General features: G+C 44.6%; 1 protein-coding gene and 2 long non-coding RNA genes across 4 annotated transcripts; 2 read left to right on the top strand and 1 right to left on the bottom strand.

The window, feature by feature from the left end:
* Positions 1-53: 53 nt before the first annotated feature.
* On the top strand, positions 54-3,620 carry LOC120673468. The gene is made up of 3 exons (XR_005674662.1): positions 54-611; positions 2,200-2,627; positions 2,739-3,620. It is a non-coding gene; the product is annotated as an uncharacterized LOC120673468 (long non-coding RNA).
* Positions 1,287-10,487, bottom strand: LOC120673467 (MADS-box transcription factor 51-like). 2 transcript variants are annotated; one of them, XR_005674661.1, is made up of 6 exons: positions 10,125-10,487; positions 3,622-3,703; positions 3,347-3,402; positions 3,168-3,264; positions 1,789-2,056; positions 1,287-1,653 (listed from the first exon to the last, which is right to left on the bottom strand). XR_005674661.1 is itself a non-coding variant. In XM_039954311.1 (5 exons), exons 1-5 carry the CDS (start codon positions 10,307-10,309, stop codon positions 1,976-1,978), a joined length of 501 nt encoding a protein of 166 aa, XP_039810245.1. In that variant the 5' UTR covers positions 10,310-10,487; the 3' UTR covers positions 1,390-1,975. The 2 variants fall into 2 exon arrangements, 1 of the variants encoding a protein (XP_039810245.1); XM_039954311.1 differs by having other exon boundaries at positions 1,390-2,056.
* A 9,532-nt stretch (positions 10,488-20,019) lies between these two features.
* On the top strand, positions 20,020-21,368 carry LOC120675797. The gene is made up of 2 exons (XR_005675492.1): positions 20,020-20,160; positions 20,923-21,368. It is a non-coding gene; the product is annotated as an uncharacterized LOC120675797 (long non-coding RNA).
* Positions 21,369-23,124: the final 1,756 nt, after the last annotated feature.

Below are 23,124 nucleotides of genomic sequence, written 5' to 3'. Positions count from 1 at the left end.
ATGGGGAGCCGCGCTCGGGCGCCGGGACGCCGGCGTGGCGGAACACAGCGTGGCGTGGCGTGCCGGCGGCCGGGAGACAAATGGGCCGGCGAGGGCTTTTCCTGCGCAGGTACGTCGCCAGCGGCGGACGACTCGTCGCTCCTTTCGTTTATTTCTGCAGTGCATTACGCATCGCGCTGCAGTGACGACGCTCTTGATGGGCATTGAGCCATCGAGGCAGGTTGGCCGGCCATCGACTGACATGCGGCTGCAGGGTGAGTCGCGATACCCGCCAGGCCTCCAGGAGTCCAGGTAACAATAACATGCGGCAGCTGGGCCCCTTCTCCGTGCCAGCCGCCGGTGGCGTCGCGCGCGCTCAGCCTCTCAGGCGGTCATGGTGACCACCCCTATCGGACGGCACGGCGCACGCTGCCACCGCCTCGCACTGCCCGAGTGCCCGTCCATGTCATGGTCTCGCGCAAATGCGGCGCGTTGGTTGTTTCCTTGGTTTATTCGAGTCTGATAGCCGTGATTGATCAGGCAGGGGAAGAGGTCTCCTGAACCGGGCAAGCATCACCAGGCAGGCTCACCATTCATTCTTCCTGCGGCTCTAGGACGAGTTTCAGTGTCAGGTACATGATGCAACCTTTCCCGCCCCAACACCACTCTCTTGTATGATCTCTCGGTGCAAAATGGGCCGAGCACCGTGAATACTCAAAAGGCCAACATGTTCAGGCGCCCCGCTCTTGTGAAAGAAAACTAACCAAGGGAGACATGGGGACTCGGTAAAGGCCCTGTTCGCTTGTCTTTTTCCGGCTTATTTCGGCTTGTTTTGGCTTATTTCCTCTTACATGGTACTATTAAATTAGCCGAAATCAACCGGCTTTTCCACCAGCCGAACAGCCCCAAAAGTACTGCTAGTCGTACCATATGGGTGGATGCAGGAAATGAAGGTGGGGACTCATCTCCCTTCTCCTTCCTTGAGCCCGCTTTTCCTTTTCATCTCTATAATTTTTCTCTTCCTCTCCCCCCTTCCTTTCTCTAATCCCTCCTTCCTCTCTCTAATTTCCATGGAGTTCTTAGGTAGGGGACTTGAACCCCCAACCTCACGCTAGCTCCGCTGTTTAGAATATTATTCTCGCCAAACTTAATGAAAAAGTCAACCGTCAAATACTTTGGCAATTTGCCCGGATCGGATGCATTTCCTCTAGCTTCTGAAAAAGACATTAGATAGACAAGTACCTAAATCATTGCCGCAAGAGAAATAATAGTGAAAAAAAAAATAAAGAGCCACGGTAACATCAAAGTAGCCCAACCCAATAGCCAGGCCTGCTGGCTACTGCCAATCTGCCATATACCACCCACACACGACACCACACGCACAGCAACGGCTGCATATCAACACAGAAATCACCTCATATCCTAAGGCATAAAGAACCCGACGAGCTAACAACAGTTTCTGTCTCAAAACTTGTAAAACCATTGGGCTAGATTTAGCATGCTAACCAATTTCTGCAGATGAAATCATGCACGCCTACACCAGCTCAAAGAAATAACTCATGCACCTACATCTGTCAGGCACTCACCTGATTACAGCACCGAACTTTGCTAATCATCCGCTCTCACCAGAGGCAAGGACTCAAGTTGCAAGAAACCACAATTCCTCGAGGGTCACTGCATATTTGACAGATCCAAGCAAACATCACCAGGTTACATAAGCTCACAACCAGTATAAAGACCACTCAGCAAGCACAATTCTAGGGAACATAAGGTACAACAACATAAGGTCAGGTTCGGCAAGGCTGGCACCATTTGCGCATCCTGTTATTGAATTTCCTTTCCCTGCACACCTTGCCAGCAGCGTTCTCGACAGATCTCGGCTACCCAGCAATAGTAGGAGATACTGATAGCAACAGATGATGCATGCCCGTTTCATTTGCCAACTGCACAGAAGTCAGGGCACCTTGCTCTGTGCTGATTTGCTGAGAGCCAGTACTTAATCCTGTCTCGTAGGTCCATTGCTGTTCTGGCTGCTTGTACTTGCCCCAGCACCACCTTTATTTTGTTTTGCCAACATCTGCATTACATCAGGAAAAGTTAAAGCCTAGATCAGCATGCCTAGACTTCATTGAATTTAGCAATTACGCAGAATGGTCCAAAATAGGCAGCAGTATCCTTCCTTAAGGTTACTAACAAGCTTTATACTGATGAATGTTCCAGAGATGCCATTTCAAGCTTCAAGCCATTCAAACAGAGCATCTTGTGACTGCCAGTTCTTATACACCTATATGGTGTCTAGCTTACCAATGGTCTGGACTCTGGAATAGCAAGGCAGCAGAATCCACTTGTCATTGCAATCATACAAAATAGAATTTATACTGATGAATGTTCAAGAGATGCCATTTCAAGCTTCAGGCTATTCAAACAGAGCATTTTGTGAGTGCCAGTTCTTATACACCTATATGGTGTCTAGCTCACCAGTGGTCTGGAATAGCAAGGCAGCAGAATCCACTTGTCGCAATCATACAAAAAAGAAGCTTAATTACAATATAGTGAGAAGATCTTTTTGGCTCTTCGGTTCCAACATAACTAAAGAGTTGAGCTCTCCGACAGTGCTTTCATGAAAGACCCACCAGTTCTGCATCGAGGTTAGATCTCACTGCATGGTTGAGTAGTGCTAGCATGGCTTTTTTTTCTATCCTTTGTTTTTAAGTCAGGGACGTACTAACACTTCCAATGGTGAAACTGCACATACACAGGGTGCTGTACACTTCCAATGGTGAAACTGCGCATACACAGGGTGCTGATATTTGGGGTTACGGGAACTTATGTTCGTAAAGATCAACTGACGGTGAGCAAAATCTAAAGGAACATGACTCAAAATATTCATTTATTGTCGGCATATCACCGGCCAAAATTTCAGAACCAATCACACAATGTCTAGGTGCAATATTTCTATGGCATTATTCCAAGTGGCAAATTGACAAATCTATTACACAGCAATATCAGCAGGATATAAAAATAAATTGTATGCTGAATACAGACCCAGTTATAGTGTCCAGCTCGAAATAAAAAGCACAAAGCCAAAATAACAGCTGAGTCATGTCATTTTGGAACACACTGAACTAGAGTGACCCTTATCTAAATCAACTGAAACAATGGAAGAAAACAAAGCCACTCAAGTGTACCTTTTTGGTTTTGGTATCCCTCAAAGCATTTGTCAGGAGTTTCTCCAGTTTCTCTAGTTCATTGGGATCTGACTTGTCAGCATTGTTTCGTTCTGACCTGCAAGTTAGGTACGTTTCAACTTTTGCCACTTGAGGAACAAACAATTAAAGTAGAGCGAATGGCAAGAACTTAGGGTTACCATGTTGAGATCTGCCTAAGCTTGGACTGTAAATCTGAAGCAGCAGCATCCTGGTTCTGGACCAAAAAATACTGTAGTCAGCTATGCTTATCAGAACACTTGCATTGTAGCTCTTTTAGGCTCTATTACATGAACTGCGCAGGCAGTTCAGTACAAAAGAACATAGTGATGGCAAATGTAGCAATAGACTAATGGATTCCATAATATCATCATGGCTTGCTTCCAAATAATATATTGTATGTTATGCATCTAAAAAGCCATATTGAGATCTTTACATCGTTGTTATTTTGGTCTCCTTCATTCGCATTTCTTCCTGCCCCCGCAAATCGCTGGTAACGCTCATATGTATCTTCTATGCTGAAAATGAAAAACACGACAACAGCACATCAGCTCTATTTGCATCCACCTCCGTAAGAAGAGGTGGGATTATATCTGAATTAATGTACCCTTAGTTTAAGTTTGATTTATGACGGAGGAACCACCACATATCACGAATGTCTATGTTCTATGTAGATAATTACTAGATGTTTATATCTAAGAAAACAAAATTATGTGAGAAATCATACTTGATCACAAATTTTATATATTTCCACTTAAATAAAAAATTCCTTTGTTCCTCCCAAAAGACTATTGATTTCATTATCATAGCTTGGGAACATTAATTTCAAGTTTTCAATATTCCACCTAGAAATTGATTCTAGAGACCTTAGAGACCTTGTGAGGTTTAGCAAGAGAGAACAAATATCAATGAAATATATTTTGTGAGAATTGAGTTGTTCCTAAAAACGGAATAGGATCCTAGACAACAATTTTAAAGTCAATTAATGAGTAATACAAGCCTGAACAAGTTTTGGAGTTGAAGAATCTTATATAGAAAAACTTAGTGGGGGCATTAGACAAACTTGGAGATGTCCGTTTTGAATCGATTCACGAACATAGAGGAACCTTGTAGCATAGGGCCACAAACTATGGTGGTCAAGGATTTGGCTTCTTTTCCGCCCTCGATAGAGCTATCCAAAATATGTGTTTCATTGTCTAAGAATAGAACGCTGCCATGCTAGGTGACAATAGAACCAACAAAGAAATAGATAGGATGCAATTGAGAGAGCAAGGCGAAGACAAAAAGATTTCATATAAATGCATAGGATGATAGTTTATAGACTTGACGTAGAATTTCACCTCAAGAATTAAGGGCGAAATTGAAAGGTTCTTTAAAGATTCATAAGTCAAAGGCGATAGGAAGAGAAACCAAATAACAATAAGACGATGCTTCCCCTAATGACATCAAAAGACCTCGAATCAAAGTTTGGCAAAGATTTCATGGAACTTCCTTCTCCTTGAGAAGACCTCCTGAAGTGAAAGTTACGGAATTGGATTGCTAGAGCTTGATCAATAGATTAGGAAGTCAACATGTAATAATTTAGCAAAATAAGGTTTATTAAAGGTCAAAAGTAGTGGTACAATTGCTTGCATTGTGAAAATTAACTAACCGCAAAAAAAAATGCGGGCTTATATTCCGCACAAACAAGTATTGCATATTCTACACAAACAAATTGTTTGCTTGTTCTTTTAAAGGACAAGATCAATAAAATTTTGAAATAAGAAGATTGTATTTGGGGCTAGATGTATAACTATAAATATAGATGATACAAATTTATGATTTGTCTTCCCACAGTATGCAAACATCCAAATTTAGGTTCTCTTGTCCATGTCACAAGGTAGCTACATATATTTTTTTTCTTAGTTACTAGAAAAGAGCACTAAAATCAATTGAAAAGAGTGAGAAAGCTAACCACATTTGTTAGCAAGGACAAGAGGCTCGATAAAAGGAAGAAAAACCATCATGGAACTAAATAAAAGGAAGAAGCAAACATAACAACCTTTAATTCAACTTATATGTAGGCAATGGAACCATCTTTCTTCGTATTAGCAAACACAACCACCTTGAGTCCAACTAACAAATAGGCATTTTCTATGGAAATATTTTCACTTTTTCACATAATTTTATTCCTTAATTGTTAATTCCATGTGTGTGTTGTGCAAGGCACAAGTGCGTAACATAATTGGCACTTCTATGTATCCAACAATATTTTGTAAAATTGTGGTGTATGTGTGTTCCTAGTTGGATCATTTTCATTTTTGATGTAACTTGTAATGAAAAGAACACAATCAACATTTGGTTATCTTTGATTAGAAATCTTGAATATTTAAGGAGTGATGGAGTGGTGTGTGACCATTGGAACACCATGTTCATGCCAAATTAAAGAATTATAGCGTTGACGTATAAGTGAATTTTCCACCTTTCTTTGTTAGCTTAGCTTTTGGGTTGAATTGGTTTATGCACGTAACTCAATCTGATATCAGAGCTATAAGTGTCGAGTTCGAATTCTTGAAAGCGCGATTAAATAAAATAATTGTAGCCGATTCCTAATTTCCACACTTCAGGTCCGAGGGAGCCTACCCGTGAGGGGAGTGTTGATATATAAGCGAATTGCCCACCTCTCTTTATCAGTTTAAGCTTTCGGGTTGAATCGGATGGTGCATGCAATTCAATATATAGTACAAGCAGAAAGTTTTTTATATGCCACCTAATGTGGTAGCTAACAAACTCTTGTTTGCATTTCCTTGCCTAATTCTAACACAAACACATATTTTTACACCAAAGGTTTTGTTAAATGTCAAATAGGATAAGCAAATTCTAACACAAACACAAAAAAGATTGTTTGATCGAATCTGAATCAGCGATGTTAATAGAAGAAATTGTTTCTTTTTGTAGCACATGTATCTTAAAGACGAAGATGCTAATAGAAGAAATTGTTTTTTTTATAGAACATGTATCATAAAGACGAAGGCTGGTACTATCTTTTTTGTGTTTTAAATTAAATTAAATTATAGTTCATCATTTATGGACTGAGATAATTAGTTTCTATTGTTCTATTGTGCGCTATTAAAATGTACTCACTTATGGAAATATTTATTAACTCTAGTTATTACAGATCTTGAAAAGTCGCTCCCAACACCTTTGAGGGGAAAACCCACTATGCAAAATGGACCGTGTAGTTATTAAGGAGTGTTGTTCATTATTTTCTGAAATAATACTATTCAAATGGAGAAGTGTGAAAATATGTAACAAAATTAAAAAATAATGTGATTTCTTAGTCATTGGTATTTCAATTTCTAGGGATATGCTCCATCCAATAACCAACATACTACTATCAGCTAGTCGAGAAAGAATAGGAGGTCTAATTGTCCTCCACGTCGACCATTGGCGGTTGGGCCACTTAGGCTCCTATCCACGCTACACCAGCAAGCAAATAATGTGTAAAAAATATTGTTTTACCCTCATCAATAAACAATCCAAAAGAAATAGCGAATGTGTTTTAACATTAATTTTTGTTTGCAAACATGATATACAAATGTGTAGATTCCATTCTGCATACAAATCATGAGTTGGTGCAATATAATTTGTTTTGTTTAATTCAAAAGTGTCAAATTTTTTCTTATACAACATCATATTTTGGAAACTTTTGAGTTTTTTGCACTTGTTTAACTTTACAAAGAGATTCTCAACACACAACTTTGTATGTTGCAAATTTCATGTTGTTTGTATTTGTTTCACCTTCCAAAAGAAATATTAATCGTGATTCAAAATTGGCCAAAGTTTGCAAAAAAATATTATTTAAAATGTGCTAGTCCTATTTTGCAATGTGGTCATGAGTTGCTATTGAACAATTTTAGAAATGGATCTATATTTTCTTAACATATATAGTTAATTATAGGAAATTTCATATGTTTTCTCTTATTTAATGTTCAAAAGAAATAACAAACTTGTTCTACAATTCATCAAAATTTGCAATCATGTTATAAATTTATTTATTCCTTGATCTTGTATAAAAGTTGCTATTTAATTTCACACACAAATTGTTAGCCAGTCATACCCGCCAATTGACGCTTGGGCATCAGGTGGGCCCTAATGGCCCATGGAGGGACCAATTGCAATGTAGTAGTATGAGTGTATAACCCGCAAGTCCGCAAAGACGCCGATTGGTCCATTACCCAACCTAAATGTTAGTAAGGCATGGCGCAATCATCGAAGTTTCCCACCTATTTTTGTGAGTCTATTAAAATGGTATTGTTTTAGGATAACCCCCACATATGCCCCTCATGACAATCCTAAAGGGGTGCTACTCTTTTGGTAAGTAAATTAAGAGATGTATTCGATGTTCGTAAACACGGGATCGTGATCAAACAATCTGATTCTTCATCTTCCAACTCTACATGTGATGTTCACTTTCTCAAAGTAGCCTTCATACTTCCGTGCTTGTTATCAATGTCTAGGATCCGTCCATCTCTGATAGCGTAACATGTTGCGAGGTGCACTCCTACCTAACACCGCCAAGCCAATCCCATGTAGGGCTGGGCATCGGTTAGAACCGAACCGATCGGTTCAGTTCCTCAGTTCCTTTAGAAATTGGTTCTCAGGAAACAGGAACCGATGATTCTTTTCAGAAGTGGGAACCGAGGAATTTAGAACTGGAACCGAGGAATTTCAGTTTCAGTTAATTCGGATCGCTTCCAGTTCTAACTGATAGAACTAAAATTGTATACTGATCAATTAACAAACCAAGCTAAGCCAAAACGTGCAGCGTGAAGATGGATCTCTTGCAACATGATCTAGACGCCTGGGGATTCCTCCTCGTCGAATTCTGTGCAGCTTCCTGGGGTAAAATTATTTGCTGGAGGCTCGTGCGTGCGTGCATCACCGTCGCCGACCGATTCATCCCCCGAGCGAAGCTTTGGCGCCCCCCGTCCCCATCGCCGCCACATGGCTAGCACAAGCAACCGATCGTATGTGCCAGTCGGTCAGTCGGTCGGGCATCAGTAAGGCAGTCGGCTGCGAGGCTGCAGCGTGCGCCTGTGCCAGCGGCATGCCCGGCGCTAGGCGGCGAGCTTTGGCCAAGGGCATGGGCTAGAGGCGGCGAGCGCTGGGCAGTGATCGGAGCTAGGGCGGGCCGTAGGCGCTGGGTCGGCGGCGACCGGCGGGGTGGATGGTGCTGGCGGCGCCTAGTGGCTGGTGCATAGCATGGGATGTGTATGGAGGGATAGTGGTTGGGGGGCGGCTGGGACTGGTAGTGGGAGGCAAAACTGGGGTCGGGGTCTGTGGTAGGATGGGACTAGGGTTTGCCTGCCAGTTGGGCTAGCCGGTACTCTACTGGGCTAGTGGGCTTAATGAGTAATGGGCTAAATATTTATTAGTCTCGGTTCACTTAGTTAACTAGGAATGGAACCGAATTAACTGAGTAAATCTTGTTCCTAAGAAACAGGGACCGAATTTCTTGGTTCCGGTTCTTTTGGTTCGGTTCTCGGTTCTCGATTAAATTTACCCATCCCGAATTCCATGGGCTCACCCTAGCCTTTCACCTCCGCATTCGGTAGTCCTCCCTAATACATGGCCAGACTGACCTCTATCACGTCACCGTCTACCCCTGCGCAGTTAATCGTCATTAACTAGCTAGCCTGCGCGGCTTTCCCTTAAGCATAGAATACTTCGAAAACCCCTGACAAAGCCCTAACCTATTGCCGAGCTAGAAAATAAATGTTCACGCCATATTCTCGTTGCATCGGCTAAAGAAGATCCGCTATTTAAGTTGAATGAAATGTACAAGGTGTGGTTCTAATCTTACAAACATTTGCTAGTTCAGTAAGAGAAAATGTCAAGTAAATCTCTAGTTATATTTAAAGTTGCAAGTAACCTGTACATGAGCAGGAAAATGTCTCTAACGCGATTACTAATTCTACATTTTGATGGTCTGACGTGGATGCTAATCGTCAAACAATGTGATCAAAAGAAGATCAGTGGTGAAACAAGTTTATCGATCTAAGGTAACTTTTCCTGCACGCAAGAACAGTAAATCCCACTCCTGTAAGTCCAAATAAGGACGAGGAGGAGGAGCAGAGAAAAACGGATTGACCAAAACCGGGGGTACAGGACGCAGGGTGGGGTGCGCGCTTTGTTTGTCGGTGCCCGTGCTTGGGACAGTCGCGCACTAGCGAGACGTCCTCCCCTGCATCCCTTGCTGTGAACCACGTGCGGAAAGGCGAGAAGAAACAGCCGTACTCGACGCCATTGGAGAGCCAGAGGAGCAGCCAACAGTACACTCCAGAGGATCAGCCAACAGTACACTCCAGAGGCGCAGCGGCAGGCAGGATAGGCTGTGTTTAGATTCGTGAAAAACGGGTAGAAATGGTCACATCGGACACTATAGTATACTGTAGTACTTTTCGTTTGATTGTGGTAAATATTGTTTTATTATAGGCTAATTAGCTCAAAAGATTCGTCTCGCAACGTCCATCAAAACTATACCATTAGTTTTTTTATTTATCTACATTTAGTACTCCATACATGGGTCATTTGCTATATTTAATATTTCGATGTGATTTTGATGTGATGGAAAATTTGGAAAGTTAGGAGAAATGGGAGGGAAGTGAACACAGCCATAGAGATCTCGAACAGGTTCATGCAAGTTGGTACAAGCTAGGCCTCCTAGTCTTGGGGGATTGTCTCGAGCACATGGCGTGCGCGAGCAGGGCGGCTGGTGGATTGCAACGCGCGCGAGAGGCCTCGGAGCGACGGCGAGATTCCAAAATGGGATCGGAGTGAATCGAAGATCACCCTGCTGCTCTGCCGCCAGATTGGGCGGGGCTATTCCCCTGCTTCAGTTTACTTCGATCGACAACAGGGTGTAATTCTAGGGAGAGGGAGGCGGGGGATGCGAACCTGGTGGAGGAGTACTCGTAGAGCTTGCCGGCGGGGGAGAAGACGAGCAGCGCGACCTCGGCGTCGCAGAGGAGGGCGAGCTCGAACGCCTTTTTGAACAGCCCCGAGCGGCGCTTGGAGAAGCGCACCTGCCGGCTCGCCTTGTCCTCGATCCGCCGCAGCTCCACGCGCCCGCGTCGTGCCATCAATCGCCTCCGTCCCTCGGTGCGATGCGGCGGGAACCCTAGCCTCCACTCGCCCTCACGTCTCGTCACGTCGGTGATTGGAATGGAGGGGGGAAGACGGAAGAGCGCGGCGAGGTGTGGGGAGCAGGGGATGAGAACGACGGAGGAATAGGAGGACCCACAGCCCGGCTTTGGTGCTTGTACACCTCGGAGCGTCGTTCCTGTGTGTACTTATCTTGGGCTCCCAAGCAGCTACGAGTAGGTCGGTTTTGACTAGAACATTTGCTCCGGGTACTCCGAGAGTTGATTTTGTTTTTCCTCAAAGGTAACTCCTTGAGTTGATGACCAATGTACTCCTTGAGTTAATCACAACTTACCCTAGCATCTGCAGGACCAGTAGCTTCGTGGCCTTCCTTGGCCACCGCAAGTACTCACCATAAAAATATTATCAAATTACCTTGGAAAGGAAATTTAGTGATTTGTTGTTTCTCGCCTTAATTTATCTTGCTCAGAAATATTGCTTTGTTAGGCTGGTCACGTAGCGGCTGCTCTAGACTGGAGCTGCTGCAGCCAGCAGAAGCCGTGCAGCAACCCGACTGTCCCTCGTTCCAACCGGCCACTGTGACAGCTGAAGCCGGTCAAGTGAGTAGTTCTTTTCATCTCACTCATTTTAGCTCATAAAGGGTATTCGAGAAACAGGTCCTAATTTATGATATTGATGAAGCCATCAGTCATATTTGAAATCGATCAATAAACCTAAGCGACGACTATCCCATACCAAAGGCAAACTAGTTTGTGCGCAACGTGCACCGTACCGTTCATGGGCTCGTGCGTGCCTGTAGCATTTCGACCAATGCTCTGTCATGTATGGAAAGGTCAGTTTCCACTCTATAAACTCCGTAAAAAAACGTCACATCGAATATTTTGACACATACTAGTCTATTTATAATTTTTTTGTATGAATGGGCTGTAAATCGCGAGACGAATTTAATGAGTATACTTAATGAAGTTTTCGAAGAAAAAAAAACTCTCTCTCTCACGTACGGTTGGCCATGGCGGTGCGGTAAAAACGAAAAAAAAGCAGTGTGAATGGGGATGGTAAGGGACATGCTGAAGCAGGTGTGGCAGTGTGAATGGGGATGGTAAAGGACATGCCCGTCTTTCTCTTTTTTTTAGGTAAAGAAGAAAGAATAGGTACAGGATAAGGAGGAAGGCGGAGAGAGCCGGCGACGGCCGACGGACGACCATGCAGATGCAGATGCAGATGGAAATGCAGGTGCAGTGCATGCGACTGCGTCGAGCCTGCAAACAACCGAGGCTCTTTAGATCATAACCCGTAAGAGGCCGTTTAGTTACCAAAAATTTTCACCCAAAAATTTTCACCACCCCTTTAAACACATGTGTGAAGCACTAAATATAATTAAATAACAAAACTAATTACACAGTTTGGATGTACACGACGAGACGAATTTTTTGAGCTTAATTAGTGCATGATTAGCCATAAGTGCTACAGTACCCCCACATGTGCTAATGATGCGGTCAAAGGCCTCAAAAGATTCGTCTCGCGGTTTCCAAATGAGTTCTGAAATTAGTTTTTTAATTAGTGTTCGAAAAGCCCTCCCGACATCTGGTCAAACATTGACGTGATGCCCAAAAATTTTCTCGTTTGGGAACTAAACGCCCCCTAAAATCTTGTAAACGCGAAAAAAATGTCACATCAAATATTTAAACATATGCATGGAGTACTAAATGAATTCTATTTATAAAACTTTTTGTATGGATGGGCTGTAAATCGCGAGACGAATCTAATGAGCCTACTTAATCCATGATTTACAACAGTGATGCTACAATAACCATCCACTAATTATGGATTAATCATGGATTAGTTACCATTATTAGATTCGTCTCGCGATTTACAACTCATCTGTGTAAAAAGTTTTGTAAATAAAATTCATTTAGTACTTCAAATTAGCAAAATTCCTTTACAAAATTTTTACACGTAAACAACTAAACACGGTCCAAACCGCCTTGCAAACTCGCTGGGAACAAATGTACCCGACTTCCGATCCATTGCACGCTCTGATAAAATATTAAAAAATAATTAGTGCAACGTCGTGCGACATTAGAAATTAATATTTATAATATAAAAGATGATTTGTAAAATAACTATATCGTTCGACTCTATAATAAAAAAGGTAAAGACTTATTTACGGCCAGCCGTAAATTAAACTGGTCGGCATCGTTTTAGGAATACAATTATAAACTGGTCGGCATCGTTTTAGGAATACAATTATTAGGAATCAACGTGCGGGTAGTGACACGTGCACGAAATTTTAGAACTTAAAAAAGTTGTAGTTCTTAAACCACCCATCAAAATCAAAATCCGATTGCACATGTGTATGTCTTTAGAGGAGATATTTAAACAAAGATCCCACTTGAATATATTTCGACGATACTTTTCAAAACACATAAATTGTTTTATGTACAATGAAAAAAATACTCTAACAAAGTTGTCTATTATTGATTAGTCAAATGCCAAAATCAATTAGTCAAAATGCTCAGTCGATCTACTAAAGTTGGCTATTATTGATCATGCGATCAACATTCACCTACCTAACAAAGTTCTTTACCCTTATCCACTATTGACACTAAACATCATATCTTCACAATATGAACACCAATATCTACTTAACTGAACTGAGGCATGCAAAAGCAACATGATGTAAATCCATAAGCAATTTTTGCAAAAATGATAGGCAAATTAGAATACGCGAAAAAGTACTTTCTCTCAAAAAAATATGTCATCAAAATATAGTGGTGTGAGATCTTGTTTTGAAACTTTTATTGAACCAAACACACCTGTGCAATCAGATTTTGATTTCGATGCTCGGTGTTGAAACTATAGTATTTTTTATCTTCAAAATTATGTGCATGCATGCGCTTTTGGTTCTGTTATTGCCCCTTACATGCATGCACACATCACTGACAGGGGGCCGTACAATCGATCCAATTTACGGCCGGCCCTAGGTTAGCCGCGTGACTTATTTACGGCCGGCCATAAATCAGACTGGCCGTATGGCACCGTTTTAGGAATACAATGATTAGGAATCAACGTGCAGGCAATGACACACGCAAGCAATTTTAGAACTTAAAAAAGTTGTAGTTCTTAAACCACCCATCAAAATCAAAATCTGATTGCACAGGTGTATGTCTTTCGAGGAGACCTTTAGACCAAGACCCCACTTGAATATATTTCGATGATAATTTTCAAAACACATAAATTGCTTTAGGCACAATGAAAAAAATGCCAAAATCAATTAGTCAAAATTCTCAATCGATCTGCTAAAGTTGTCTATTATTGATCATGCGATCAACATTCACCTACCTAACAAAATTGTTTATCCTTATCCACTGTTGACACTAAACATCCTATCTTCACAATATGAACACCAATATCCACTTAACTGAACTCAGGCATGCAAAAGCAACATGGTGTAAATCCATAAGCAATTTTTGCAAACATCATAGTCAAATTAGAATACGCGAAAAAGTACTTTCTCTCAAAAAAAAATATGTCATCAAAATATAGTGGTGTGAGATCTTGTTTTGAAGCTTTTATTGAACCAAACACACCTGTGCAATCGGATTTTGATTTCGATGCTCGGTGTTGAAACTATAGTATTTTTTATCTTCAAAATTATGTGCATGCATACGCTGTTGGTTCTGTCATTGCCCCTCACATGCATGCGCTGTTGGTTCTGTCATTGCCCCTCACATGCATGCACACATCACTGACAGGGGGCACGTACCATCGATCCAATTTACGGCCGGCCCTAAGTTAGCCGCGTTCGAAAGAAAATTCTTACCGCGCAATATGAACACTATGTTTCATTCAACATTTATTATATAATATGTAGAAATTAAACAAAAGTTGCAACATTGATAATTAACTGTTGCAACATATTTATATCTATTTATAAAGCGAGTAAGGTTTCTACCTAAATTTTTGATTTGATCCGTCTTATGCCATTGACAAATGGGTCTTAGTTCATCCCATATGCGAGTCGGACTAGCTTTTCATCAATCGGACTCCTAACTGCAATCCAGAAATGATTCGAAATCCTATTTAGAACCCAAATAAATCGACTAGGGTCCCAATCGAATCCCAGACAATCAATGCCTCGTATGACCACAGCATGACCTGTACACGGAGTGAATGAGATGATATTACTTTGTCGATAATATTACGTAGATCTATTACATAGTACCCATAGCAATACACGGGCACTATGCTATCTATACATATATATTTCTAAAGCAAGTAAGGTTTCCACCTGAATTTTTGATGGTCCATCTTGTGTCATTGACAGGTGGGGCCTTAGTCCGTCTTATATGCAAGTCCGACCAGCCCTCCGTAAACAACTAATATATGTATCCGATCTTTATACCAACTCCGTCCGTAACAACGCACGCGCATAATTTCTAGTGATTTTAAATTTCAGACGACCATACTGTAGCATTATCGAAAACCAAAATAAGCGCGTATCGTGAATCCATGCATGTCATGACGGTGTTGCTCGCATCGATCGCAGCCGCCTTAGAAATCGGCAGCTCAAAACGTACCGAAATTATTCAAAATGCCGCGCGCGGCCCGCTGAATTTGTTCTGCTTATTATATTTCCAAATAAACAAGAGCCACCAGTTTGTTACTACAATAACATCGCAACCGGAGTCGGAAGACCGCGATCCGCCGCAGCTGACGCGTTTCTTGTCTGCATAGCAATGGTCGTCGTCGTTTCTTACGCTATCGCTAACGCTGGGCCTGCGCGTTAATTGGTGGAGTCCACCTCCTCTTCTCTCTCTGAAAAGAAGGAATAAGGGCACTCGGGCTGTGTAAATCCGCGAAAATCCGATAAAAAAAAGGTCACATCGACAACATTTGTAGTAAATATTGTCCTATTATAGGCTAACTAGGCTCAAAAGATTCGTCTCGCAACGTACATCAAAACTACACAATTAGTTTTTTTATTTACCTACATTTAGTACTCCATGCATGAGTTATTTGTTATATTTAATGTTTCGATGTGATTTCGATGTGATGGAAAATTTGAAAAATTTGAAGAAATTAGAGGGAAGTGAACACAGCCTCGGTGAAATAGTTGCAGGTGAATGCGTGCTCCCCACATACCGTATATTTTATGAGATAGTAGATCGGAGGGGTAGTGCAGAGAACTCCTGTAGCTCTCGTTCTCCGTGCCGTCCATGTGCTTTCAAAAATTTCAAAAGTTAAAGGTTTGTTAGTATACAAACAACCTGCAGGTCAATTTCAATAATATACGGTAGACACATATATGTGATTGCTCATACATATACATATTCTCTATTTTGGCTGTATACATGCACACGTACGCGTACGTCCCGCAAGCAAGCATGATAGATTATTCTCTTATACGGTATACTCCTACGCTTTTTGTGGATCCGGCGTTGTGGTCCACAGTACCTCTCTTCCCCTGAAAAGTAGGAAAGGCCCCAGTTATACCATTCAAACCTCTCTTGTAGCTAGCTCTGAAAAGTAGACAAGGCCCCGGTTATGCATTGCTGGTGACTGTGTGAGCCATGCATTTATACTATATTTTATGAGATGGATAGATAGATCATGAGGCAGCTCCTGTAGCTCTGTTGCACTGTCCGGCACGCCCATGTGCACCCAGCATTAGAAAATTAAAATGTACCGAATCGAACACTTGGGTAGCATTGCACTAGAAAAAGGTTTTGATATTTGGGATGCCTGTATCTGCGGACGTTTGTGACTTTACAAATATTCTTGAGAGAGAGAGGATTTGAAAAAGGAGTATAGTGAAAGTGGCATCTATTTGGAAAGTCGGACAAGGATGCGGAAAAACGACCAGCGTCCACGGGCAGAAAACGACCACCGCCGCCTCCAAAATATCCAGCCTCCAGGGGGGTAAGGACTACGGAGGCCTAACGTGGCCCACTGGCCCGTCGTCAGAAAAGGAAGGCGCCGAATCAAACAAACTATCTCGAGTTGAGACTCGAGAGGCGGCCCAGATGGGGCGCTTTTTTAAAAAAAAATTCAAAAATATATATCCGTTTTGGAAAATTTCAAAAGTATACCCCGGTCGCTCCCCCATAGGGCGACAGACCCTTGCATGGGCCTGTCGCCCATCCAGAGGGCGACAGGGGCCCGTTTGTAATAAAAATATTTACAACCAGACTTCTGGAGACTTATTTGTAATAAAAATATTTACGCATAGAATGGGGGGCCGGTCGCCCGTTCCACGGGCGACAGGGGAGGCCGGTCGCCCCCCATCAGGCGACAGGCCTCCCGCGTTGTTGTTTCCTGGTTGTTTGGTCCGGTCGCTGTTTGGTCCGGTCGCTGGCTCGTTGCTCCAGTTCGGTTTAAGTAAAACAAATGGCGAGGGAGTTTTGGATGGCTGCATGCGTCTTCTTTGACTTTGTGAAAGGGCGTGCATGCTCGTGGGTCCCACATATGCGACAGGCCTCAGGCCGTGGCAGACCGGCCTCACGCGCACTTGCTCGAGCACATCCACGAGCGGCCTCATAGCAGCAGGGCAGGCTAGAGTACAGCAGCAATAGGAGCCCAGCCAATAGCAATATTATGCACAAAGCTAGAGCCCACAACTGACTTTTCAAATTTTCACTCACCCAAAGGGAAGTGGCTGGGAAACTTGCACACGCTGCATGCATATGTGGGACCCCACGAGCATGCACGCCCTTTCACAAAGTCAAAGAAGACGCATGCAGCCATCCAAAGCTCCCTCGTCATTTTTTTTACTTAAACCGAACTGGAGCAACGAGCCAGCGACCGGACCAAACATGAAGACCAGGAAACAACAACGTGGGAGGCCTGTCGCCTGATGGGGGGGCGACCGGCCTCCCCTGTCGCCCGTGGAACGGGCGACCGGCCCCCAGTCTATACGTAAATATTTTTATTACAAATAGGTCTTCAGAAGTCTGGTTGTAAATATTTTTATTACAAACGGGTCCCTGTCGCCCTCTGGATGGGCGACAGGCCCATGCAAGGGGCATGTCGCCCTATGGGGGGCGACCGGGGTATACTTTTGAAATTTTCCAAAACGGACATATATTTTTGAAATTTTAATTTTTTAAAATATAAAAAAGAAAAAAGCGCCCAGATGGGCCTCGCCCAGAGCAAGCCCACAGGCCTAGTTCCCCCGCTTGGCCTCCCTCCTCCTGTTAGACCAAGAGAGGCTCCTACTTGACCTCCGGCTCGAGGCCGGATAGCTCGTAATGGAGGCCCAGCGAGCGGGATACGCTTTTTTCCTATCCAAACAGAAAAAGGCCCAGAGAGTAGGCAAACAAGACGGCCCAAGGCGTCGGCCCAGCGGAGAAGTGTTCGCCTCGCCGCCGGACGCGGCCCAGAGTGACGCCACACCCCAGTTTCACTCGACGCGTGCGGCCGCCGCCCAAGCAGCCGAAAGGTCCGTCGCGTCATCCTCTCTCCTCTTTTCTCCCTTGCTTCTGATGCAATTAGCGGACGTGTACGAATATGAACTGAAACTGCAGCCGGTTTTAAGCCTTGGATCAGTCTAGATGGATGACGCGGAGCTGAGTCGGCAGATGTCATGTCAATGGCTGTAGCAGATAGCAGGCGGAGCGGGGCTCCCCGAGGAACTAGAACGCACCATCACATGGCGGTCGCGTCTTGAGATTCCAGTAGACGTAACCGGACAGATGCCATATCCTCCATCGGCGCGGCGCGGATAAGCTCGCAGCAGCGCCGACGCTTTCAATCCTCCTCCTCCTCGCCATGGATCCATCTCTGCTTCACCTTTCCCATGGATTCCTACCACCGCTCAGTCAAGCCGCCGTCGCGAATGTCGCGAGAGGCGGCAGATGCGTATGAGGATCAACTGCTTCTGCTAGAAGAATGTACTCGTGATCGGAGAGGACATATGGGTGGTCGACGCGCCACGCTGTAAAGCTCCCCATGGCCGATCTTTTGCCGGCCAAAAAGCTTCAGGTTTTGTCACGGCTCTCGCCGATCATCTGGGTAGAGGCAGTAGTGGACGTCCCTTGCAACCTGCCCTTTCCTCCCAACTCCAAGTTTGAAGAAAAGATATTTCTGATGCTTTGCATGGACTAATTGATCATGTGCTTGTGCCACTTATATTAGTGGTCTATGCAGTGAGATTGCTAGAAAAAAAAAGAGCCCGTCAGAATATCGATTATTAAGGTTGCTCTTGTAGAGTAGAGTTTCAGTTTTTTTTTTGATGAAACGGGAGGGGATAATCCCCTACTACAATTGACAAGTACTCCTTTACTATATAGGTTCAGCTCTGGCTCGTCTAGTTTCCGCCGTCCCCTCCCTGCTCCGGCCCTCCTCCAGCTCACGGGCGGGACAAGCCACGCCGGCAGAGGCCATGGAGCGGTGGCCTTGAGCTCCGCCGGTGCATCCTCCCTCCTCCTCCCTCGCACTCCGGCGGCGGAGGCCATGGCGCAGCGGCCTCGAGCTCCACCACGCCGAGCTCGCGCAGATCTTGGCGGCTCCTCAAGCGCTCCGGACGCCTCGCTCCTCCCTCCTCCCTCCATGGCTGCAGCGGATCCACGCCGGCATCTCCTCCTCCCTCGCCGGTTTCGAGGCCACGGCGTGCGAGCGGAGCTGCAGTGGAGAGAGCGCGCTGGCTGCTCCACGGCGACACGCGACTCGGAAGCAGGGTTTAAAAAACCGGTGTTACTGTTTAAAACCGGAACAGTAGCACAAAAATTTTACTTTTGTATTTTTGGATTTAGAATCCTAAAATATAAAAAACCGGACCCGGTTTACTATCTCGGACCGGACCGGAAACGGAAAAAAATCCCGAAAACCGGCGGTTCCCGGACGGTTTCTGAAACCCTGCTCGGAAGGGTAGCGGCGCGTGACGCGGCGGAGGGCGCAAGGGCATTGGGGTGGGGCCCATGGGACCGGCCACCTCGATGGGCTCCCATACATCCGCTTGCAGTGGCGGAATGGGAGGTCTCCGCTATTTTAGTGGATCCTTTCCAGTAGCCCGATGTGACAATTTTTCCGCTAAACCGGTACTGGAGGAGGCTGTAGCGTGCCTCTCCCAGTACCGGTGCGGACAGCCTGAGGAGAGAACATATACACAGAATCAAAGCTAGTGATCAAGTGTTGTTTCATTGATGTATCAAAGCTAGTGATCAAGTGTTGTTTCATGGATGTATCAGAAGGGATAGAGAGGAATCTTTTGATCGACGAGGATGTGATAAAACTGCTCTGTTGCAACGTATTATCGAGAGGTATATTCAAATCAAAAGATCTTTTCTGATCTGGAAAATAAAGGAACGGGCCCCAAAGAACCTTGACCCGGATCTTATCAAGAGGACACAACTAACGTGTAATGTCATGCCATGGTGAGCACCTGCAGTTACAGAAGGATCACCGAGCTTTCTGACTACTCTCGCTCTTCACTGGACCCTTCTCATCTTGGGACTCGCTTGTCAGTCAATGACTCAATGTTGTAGAGATTCTTGCGTGCGAAACATGAATATACGGATGATAATAATTGATAAAGATGCGCATATCTCCGGCATCTTCTTGGAAAATATATGAAAGATGATTCCTTGATTCTTTTCTGCATGCATGTTATCCACTGGCGTCCAAAGGCAAAGTTGGTCACTGGCATCCAGTGGATCACACACCAACCTGCATATATATACAGGGGCTACCTCCAGTTGCATTGCCAAGCAACCACCACAACCATCCAAGCAAACAAATGGAGGCGATGACGAAGACTAGTGCTAGAGGTGCCAAGGGCAAGGTGGCGATGGTCTACTCTAAGTACGTCAAGCCCCAGAGCAACTCTGCTGTAAGTATTAAGCACCAGCTCAAGCCCTCTCCTGTAGGTGCAGCAGCAAGTGCCTCCTACATCGACGACATCGATGAAAGGGCATCGGCTTTCATTCTGGCCGTCCGGGAGCGCTTCAAGAATGAACACAGTAATATGTAGAAAGGATTTGCTCAAGAAAAAGATGGGTAGAAAGTCCAGAAGAGGTTATTATTTATAACAATGCCTCCTGGATTGCCAATTTGCCATGGACCTAGGTACAACAAGTAGGGCAGTAGCTCTTGATGTGTACTTCCATGGCCTTTTTCTGTTTTAAACTATAGTTTTGCAAGAAGAGTTGAAGGAGCCAGTGTAGCAGATCGTCTGAACTTGCTCCAATTTGTACAGTACTTTGTTGGGCTATCAATTGCTTCTTAAGGCCTGAAGGCCCTGAACCCACTGCCACTACTAAGCATAATCTGTTAGCACGTGTGGAATTGATCTGTCGCTTTGGCCGAGCTTTGCTCCAAAACATCTATTGCAGTATACGTATTCTTCAGTCCTAGATTGTTTTCAGACACAGGGAGCAGAGATTAAAGATATGAGCCGTGGAGCATAGTTGTCTCCAACAAGTTTGTCCCTACAACTCAGGCTACAGAAGTGGTCCATCAAGAACACTTAATATAATCACTGTTATCCAGCATGACCTATGCATGTGCAGCATGCGGAAAACAAGCAGATCCACGAGATTAAAGTAATCAGATATCTCCAGTTTTGGGGCGATTTCTTGACTTTTCAGTGCAGTTTGTTTTCGAAACAGGATTACCCCGCTTTTAAGAGAGCAATAATGGTCTGGATGGCACAGGGGTGGGCGCGTATGTGGCGCAAAATTACAGGGTCGTCAACATCATGATCCCAAAGACGCTACGAGAAGACCTACGGGAAGCAGGAAGCCCGCTAGTTTTGTCGCCGACGCCGGAATCACCGAAGGCTGAAGAAGAAGGCTGCCACGACGACGACGAGAGCAGTTGCTGCTACCGCTGCTGCTACGGCTGCTTATATGTAGACTGTAGTTTGCTTATTTCAGTACTAGATTAATTAATTAAGTTCCGGTAATCTACGTTTCATCTTGTTCAAAGTTTTAGTAAAATATACCTACTTCGTGTCTGCATTAAGTTTCGGTGATCTGTGTGGGTTATGTAAGTTTTGGTAATCTCTGGATATTGGTGAAATAGATGTGTATTTAATAAGTTACTAGTATATTGCCCGTGCTAACGTTACGACTCATATTAACCAAAGTTAACCAGTTGGGGAGCCACCTTCGTTGAGCCACCTTCGCTGAGAGCGAAGACGCCAGTTCAGGACGAAGCTTCCTCGGGCCAGCGCCGGCTCTATGATTTTGAGTGCCCCAGAGCGAACCAGACTTTATGGGCCTTTAGGCTAAATATTGGCATATATATAATTCTTAAAAAATAATATATATAATCTACTCTATATCTATTACTAAAGCGAGTAAGATTTTCACCTAAATTTTACCTATTACTAAAGCAAGTAAGATTTTCATCTAAATTTTTAGTTTGGTATATTGGTCTTAGTCCATCCTGTATGTGAGTCGAACCAACCCTCTCTATCCACGGTTCGATCACGTAGATCCCTACAAATTAACACACGGGCACCAACACATATCCGATACTTATACTAATTTTGTCTGTAGCAACACACGGACATAATTGCCTAGTACAAAATAAAAAGTGCAGCTAGCTGCAACAGTACAGCACTAGCACGCGGACAGGCTCGCCAAGCCCATCGAATCCTGATTCCTGCAAGGGTGCAGACTGCAGAGTTTGCTTAGCTTGTGAAGTCGTGATGGAGACAGACAGTGTCTGCCCTACGGCAGCTGGAGCGACAGGCATGTAGAGACCAGGGCATGTCGGCGACGGCGAGAGCTTCCTCCTCCTCCTCGTCGCTCGTATGCTCAATCGCCAATTAGAGGCTCGGAGCAGCGCGACGTATCGCTATCCGCTGATCAGCGATTAGCACATTTGGCTACCTGGGGATTCTCAGACATTGGGCCCCCTTCCGTGCTGGGCCCCCGGCGGTCGCCTCCGCCGCATGGTGCCTGAGCCGGCCCTGCCTCGGGCGAGAGCAAAGACATCGGAATGAAGACCCTGGTGCGAAGGCTTGTGATCGAGGGAGCTCGGACGAAGACACCGCATGACGTCTTCGAGTCTGGCGGCTCCTGTCCCGCTCTGTCGCGAAGGTACTGAGCGAAGACCCAAAGATGAAGGAGGCAAAGCCGCGCGGAAACTGAGCGGGTGCAGCGGGCAGCTCACTCAGCGAAGGCCTATTTGGCGGGGGCCTGATCAAAGATGCTGGACGGCGACGGATTCAGAGCAAGACAGAGCCCCACATATCGAGCCAGCTATAATCCACTAAGTTTGTATATCTGATATTACCAAATGACCCATGGAATATTCTGTATTTGGGGTAGTTAGGGGGCAATATGGGAATTATAGCAGGTGGGTAGGTGAACCGTTGGGCTATAAATACCCCATGTAACTGTACAAATCATTATGAAACAGAGAGCAAATGCTATCACTTTGATTTTCGTGCCATTATTGTGTCTTTTCCACTCCTTCGTAGACTTCGCTGTTTGTCAACCGAACTGTTGTGACCTCTTCATCCCGGAAAGCGTCCTACACCAATAGTTTTGGCGCCCACCCACAGTTCGTCCTCGACACGACCACATGGCAGCGAAGAAGAAAACAAACCCAGTGGCTTCGGAGGCTAATGCGAAGCCTTGCCCACGAACAACACCGTCGTTGTCGCGACACACGGCGACAACAACGAAGACCAAGCCGACGACCTCGAGATCAAGGACCTCGCCGACGGAGGCCTTGAGGTCGACCTCCACGATCTCGGCATCTCCGCCGAAGACATCCAAGCTATGAAGAGAATCGACGCACGCCTCGCAGAGCGACAACATCAAGCACAGCAAGCACAAGC

This window comes from Panicum virgatum, chromosome 5N (genome assembly GCF_016808335.1).
Source record: "Panicum virgatum strain AP13 chromosome 5N, P.virgatum_v5, whole genome shotgun sequence".
Lineage (NCBI taxonomy): Eukaryota > Viridiplantae > Streptophyta > Magnoliopsida > Poales > Poaceae > Panicum > Panicum virgatum.
The sequence above is the reverse complement of the archived record's forward strand: the minus strand, read 5'-3'. Positions and strand labels throughout refer to the sequence as shown.

Coding starts and splice junctions, on each gene's coding strand:
- LOC120673467 (XM_039954311.1), bottom strand. CDS start 10,309: ATGGCACGACGCGGGCGCGTGGAGCTGCGGCGGATCGAGGACAAGGCG. Junction 3,403..3,621: donor GAGACCAAAATAACAACGAT/GTAAAGATCTCA, acceptor TTTTTGGTCCAG/AACCAGGATGCTGCTGCTTC. Junction 3,265..3,346: donor CTTAGGCAGATCTCAACATG/GTAACCCTAAGT, acceptor CCTAACTTGCAG/GTCAGAACGAAACAATGCTG.